The sequence below is a fragment of the Vigna radiata genome, chromosome 5 (genome assembly GCF_000741045.1).
Source record: "Vigna radiata var. radiata cultivar VC1973A chromosome 5, Vradiata_ver6, whole genome shotgun sequence".
In the NCBI taxonomy this organism is placed as follows: Eukaryota; Viridiplantae; Streptophyta; class Magnoliopsida; order Fabales; family Fabaceae; genus Vigna; species Vigna radiata.
In genome coordinates, this window is record NC_028355.1 from 5,104,373 (window position 1) to 5,110,321 (window position 5,949).

At 31.0% G+C, this 5,949-nt stretch overlaps 1 protein-coding gene across 1 annotated transcript; it reads right to left on the reverse strand.

The window, feature by feature from the left end:
• Positions 1 to 216: 216 nt before the first annotated feature.
• Positions 217 to 1,382, reverse strand: LOC106761573. Its single transcript, XM_014645132.2, has 3 exons — positions 953 to 1,382; positions 738 to 862; positions 217 to 553 (listed from the first exon to the last, which is right to left on the reverse strand). Exons 1-3 carry the CDS (start codon positions 1,275 to 1,277, stop codon positions 428 to 430), a joined length of 576 nt encoding a protein of 191 aa, XP_014500618.1. The 5' UTR covers positions 1,278 to 1,382; the 3' UTR covers positions 217 to 427.
• Between the last annotated feature and the right edge of the window lie 4,567 nt (positions 1,383 to 5,949).

Here is a 5,949-nt window from a genome sequence, read left to right on the forward strand (position 1 = left end):
CCCAATATTTAGCAAAAGGATCATTGATTATAAGACTTTACTTATTTTCTAAAATTTTACAAGATTGGAAAACCATATGTATATGAATAAAAAAGAAAATAGGCTATATTTTTAATATATTTTATTATTGAGTCATCATTATTATTATTATTATATGTATTAGTTAAACCAAGAGAGTAGAAAGAATAACAGAAAAATGGTAATTTCAAGGGAGAGTAAAAGCTAAAATATGTGAACTTTACTATACAATTATATCTCAACTGAGGAGAATTTTATGATCTGGGTTGGTTCTGGGCTCCCCTGAAGCTCAGTGAACTATGATTAATTTCCACATGACTAAGCAATCATGGAGTTTTTTTTTTTTTTTTTTTTTCTCAATTGCTTCTCTGTCCCTCAAACCACATGTGGGTAACATAGAAAACACAGATCAGCTGGCAGACTCTGAGATACTTTGTAAAGAAGGTTGCCAAAATCTTGTCTTAGCTGTGGCACCACCACCATTATTAGTTGGTGCTGTTATCCTTGCTCGACCTCTTTCAGGTTTCGCCATTACCTAAAAAAACAAATACAACTGTTAGCATACAACGATGAGGTTTGAAATGATTCACAAACACCAATAAAATACCCCAACAATGAAAGCTTGATTGGCATCAAGAACCACTCAAAATATATCAAATCTCTGGCCGATGGATAAAAAGAGGAAAAACACATTTTTTTTTTTTTGGGTTTTATTTTACCTTATTGTCCTCGATATCAGGCCTCCTTGGCAGTTTCTCCTTCTCCAAATCTGGCTTGTGAACTGACTCTACCACGTTCGGCCTCATCTTTGCCTTTTGCTTTTCCCTGAGACCCTTCATGACTTCTGAACCCAACAAGAACCATTTTCAATGAAAGGCTCAAACTTGGAATAAACAAAAGAAAAAAAGTAAAACTTTTGCAACTAATTATTAACCTTTTGTTGTGATGAGCCTGTAAACTTGACCAAGAAGAAGGTTGTCGGTGGGCTTGAGAAGCTTGATGCGAGTTAAACGAACTGGGTTGTTGTTGTTGTTGATGATGTTGGTGTTGATATTAGCTTTGTGGTCACTCTTATTGGGGCAATTTTGAATGTGTTTGGTTGGACACAATGTGGTGGAGGAGATGAGAAGAGCAACATAGTGACCAGGGTTGGTTTTCATTACATGTGTGGCACTCACAGGTGCATAAAACTTGTCTACTTTCCCATTCGGATGCTGAATCACCAGTGTTGCTGCATCAATGGCTTGGCAATTTCCCATCTCTTTCTTTTCTTTCTTGCCAAAACAGAGCACGGTGGATGGGAACGTTCAACACTACTCACTGCTCTTATAGCACCCACTCACTGACACAGTTTTTTATGCTGTGGACTACGACCGCTTAAATACATACTAATGAAAACCTTTTTCTTATTAAAAATTATACCTTTAATTTCTCTGTTGATAACTTTTTCAAGTATATAACTCACAGGTAAACAAATGGAATGTAAGTGAAAACAGGGCGTGAGAATTTTTGGACGAAAAAGAGAGAGAATAAAAGTGGTAAAGCATCCCACGGGGGTACACGTGGCAAGCAGTGATTAGATGCATGAGGTCGTGATCAAACATTGTGATGAAACGTTACATTCCCATGGGTCTACCGTGTTTGGGTAAATGACATGTTTCTGTTCACAAAGTAAATGCCATGCATGTGCCAACCTAAACCCAATTACCATAGCCCTGTCTCTTGTCGGTTACATACCCTTTTTTGTAATCATCTCATTTACTACATGATTATGTCGTAAGCATGTTATAATTTTCCCTAGATCTAGTTTAGTACTTTGATAATACACAATAATATCCTTAATCGGCACATCCAACACAGGTTGTTATTACTATTGTTGTTGTTGGTGCAGCTGCACGTTGATCGAAAGACGAGGAAGGATTACCCATGAGGGTGGTTTTGATTTGAGTCGGTTTTTTCAGTGACAGTTTAATTTTTTAATACATGGTTTAGTCTTTCCATGGATCCAACAAGGGTGCATAAAATATGGACATTATCAATTAGTCACTGCTTTTGGTCTGGTTTACTTGGGAACAAAGATGGTGCATTAGTGGTCAAATAGCTATGATGAACCCTGAGTTGCATCCCATGTTTGACAACCACAACCACCTATGCCAATCATTATCGCCAAATCTAAAATTGCATGACAATTTCATCACTCCTGTTTACACTTTAGAGACTATTCTTCATGTTCTTCATCATCATGCTTCAATCGGAATCCATAACATATAACAGTACAGTCAAATGATATAATTATATCTTGCTGTATGTACACCAGAAAATGGTGATAATTTAATTGAGGAATAAAAATTATCTATATTTTAAATGAAAGTTTTTATTTCTTTCTGTGGATATTTTATGGGATCGAGACATTAATCTTTTTACTGCGTTCTCCTTGTCTCTAAATGTTTGGATAGCTTAAGCTGCTCGCCTTCCTTCAACTTTGACCGTTCGGTTGCCTTTAATTAAAATGAACCTTCAAGATATTTAAACAACTAAAAATCCTTAAAATATTTTATGAATGCACCTATGCATTGAACAAAGAAAAATCATATAGTTTAGATGTGATTTTGTTAAACATTAAAAAGGGGAAGATTGTTAAGACCAAAATTGTCTATAAGATTAAAATGTCTAACCACTCTCATACGTTTTTATGTTTAACAAAACAACATTAAACAAAATGAACATATGTAAGTGGTATCACTAGAATAATAGCTGAAATATAAGTGATAAATGAAAATACTCTGAAAACCAAGTAACTTAGGAAAGTCTTAGAAAACCTTGGCATAAACTGAACGTAAAACGATTCTCAAGCTTAAGCGTCAATGAGAGTCTCGCTATAAGAAAAAAATGTTGTATTAGACGGTAATCAGTCAAACTCTCAATTTAATTAAAAAGGTAAAAGTGTCAAGACAATGTTTTTGGAAAACACTTTGAAAGTCTAAATTAATATTTCAAAGACTTGTGATAAAAGACAACTTGCTAAACGCACTTAGTGAATAGAGCATAACCTAAAAACGTTTATACATAATAGACGATACCATGAGCTAAACAATCTACTTCGTCCAACGATGAAGTCTTCAATTAATGCTTGGTATTTTAGTGAAAAGCTTAAATGATAAAATCCTACTTAAATGGTAGAAACCTTAAAAAGCACTTTGTTGTTCTGAATAGACATTAAAAGCCATTAAATGTTCAACATTTATAAACAACAAAAGTGATAAGGGAAAAGACATATATGTTGCATGCATATATACTCTAGTTTGCGCATATTGCCTATGACATGCATCCACATGTTCCATCTGATACAAATCAGAAGTGGATGTTAGGAACAAAGAAGACATTCACAGAATGTTCTCTCCATCAAAGTCATGCCAGAAAGATAGTACAACCTATCTTTTCCAAACCACTGAAAAAACAAGTATGCTCTAACATATTGACTTTAACTAACGACTACTTCATACTACTATCTATCAGATATCTTTTAAGAGGCCTTTAAATAGAAGATGATTCAAAGAAGGAATCAAGAGTATAACATACAAAGAGAATAACATATGAAGAGAAAAAGAGAACAAGAACTTAAAGAAAATATTTCAGAAGAGAAAAAAATTCAAGTCTAAAAACACTCTCAAGCTTCATTGTTATATAAGCTATCTATTGTAAGAAGAGAGAAGAGAGAAAAACACTTAGTTAGTCTGTAGATTGAATTATATTGAATATGTATCCAATCTGTGAGAGTAATCGTCTGAGACTTGTAAGTAATCTGATTGATTGCACATTCTGAAAAGAATCAAACAATTGTTAATTAGCTCAAGTAAGTTAAAGGATTACTAGGCAGCATATCAGGTTGATACAAGGATTGTATAGTGAAAACTAGGAGAGGGTGAAATTCAACTAGACGGTGTATCAGGTGATACTATGAGCGTCTAGGAATACCAGGAGTGGTGAAGAATATTGTGCAATCAAGAGTGGGTGAAACTCAACTAGTCAAGGTAACATGTGTTATTAATTAACTAGGGATACTAAGAGTGGTAAGAATACTTAATTGCAATCTTACTAAATATTAGTGGAACTCTCTAAAGTGTTAAAGAAAACTAAAAATTGCTCAATAAAACGAACCAGTGTAAAAACAATTGTGTCCTCGTTGCTTTGTATTTTTAAATTCTTCTCTTATAAATCCTCCGGTTGCACTTATTTTTTATATAAACACTTCTTTCATCAAACAATTATTTTTTTAAAAAGAAACTTTATTAAACCGTTACAATATAACAAGGTTTTATTGTTTTCCAATTGACCATATAACAAGGTGCTATTACATTGTTTTAATATATTTTTATTTTGAGATATAACTTTTATTTTTTAATTTTAAATCTAATTTATATTTTTTATCGTTCATTTCATTAACTAAAATATATTTTTATCTAATTTTGTTAAGAAAATAATTTTATAATTTATATATCCGTTACATAATTTACAAATTTTGATAAATTTTGTTTTAAATTTTTTCCATTTCACTCATATCCACTCTTCCAAATCCATGTTAGAGAAAAAAAGTGCTAATAAATTTCTAGAATGTTTAAAATATAGCTGGACAATAAATGCGATTTGCTTAAAAATGTAGAACTTGTTTAGAGATCCGTGTTATGCACTGGAGTTAATGGGACCTTGACAATCAATTGGGTTGTAACTTTAATGTCATGAAATTCGAGCACATTCTGTTGGTTATTTATCAGTGTTATGATATATCCCTACACCAGAAACACCTTTTGGTGGATTTGTTTAATTTATTTATTACTTGAACTTAATTGTTTTAAGTAGAGAATATTACTTTGATCATTTCCTTACTCGATAAAATTGAATCTTGATGTGTTATATTTTTATGTTAAATAAAATTTGAATAAAGAAACTAGCACAAATAGATAAATAATTTTTTTAAAACAAATTTAACTTAGACATTATGGTATATTGGTTAGACTAATAATTTATAATTCAACAATTATATATTTTCATATGAAATATATTATAAAATAAAAAATAAATACAAAAATACGAGAAGCTAAATCAAGTTTATGTAAAGAAATATAAAATCTCCTTCCCAGAAACTAAATTATACAAAATATAGAAAATCAAAACTTAAAATGGAAAAAACAAAAATTAAACGAGTAGATCAACTTGTCATATGATTAATATTTTAATTTATTTTTAATTTCTAATTATGTTAGTTTTTCAACACAATAATTTTTTCTATGAAAGATGTGTAATATTTTGAACTTCAAAATTCTTGCAAGCCTTTATATATTTTCTTTATCTATCTTTATCAACAAATCATTTTAGGAAAGAAATAAGCGTTACATAATGAAATAATGAAATAGGATCACTCCGATCAAACACTTGATTTTAGAGTCAAACAAAATCTAAAAGAGGAGAGATCGAATAGAGTTTCAAAACTCTTTCTTTTTCTATATTTAATAAGAAAGAATGACATATTGGTTCATCATAACTCTTGGATCACCTCTTATTCTCCTACAAAAACTCTTAAAGAATTTCAATTATCAACTTTGATTATAATGACTGTATAAATTACTCTTGTTTGAAAAAGTATAAAAACCACTTATGATTATATGAGCTCAATTATTCTTATTTTCATTTTTAGTTACATACTTTATTAGATAAAAGTTCATCAAACCCCAATTTATTTTAATTAAATGTTGTAAAACAAAGTATATCAGGTAAAGATTGTTTTTATCTTAACATCTCATAGAAGTACCTCGACAATGATTATTCCAGAATACCCATACCCAGATCCATGAACAGGAATAATAGGGTGACTCATTAATACAAATGTCAAAGAGAGAGAGAATAGAAAGTGAAAACTGCAATGTATATTATTGT

Coding starts and splice junctions, on each gene's coding strand:
- LOC106761573 (XM_014645132.2), bottom strand. CDS start 1,277: ATGGGAAATTGCCAAGCCATTGATGCAGCAACACTGGTGATTCAGCAT. Junction 863..952: donor CAGGCTCATCACAACAAAAG/GTTAATAATTAG, acceptor TGTTGGGTTCAG/AAGTCATGAAGGGTCTCAGG. Junction 554..737: donor CTGATATCGAGGACAATAAG/GTAAAATAAAAC, acceptor TTGTTTTTTTAG/GTAATGGCGAAACCTGAAAG.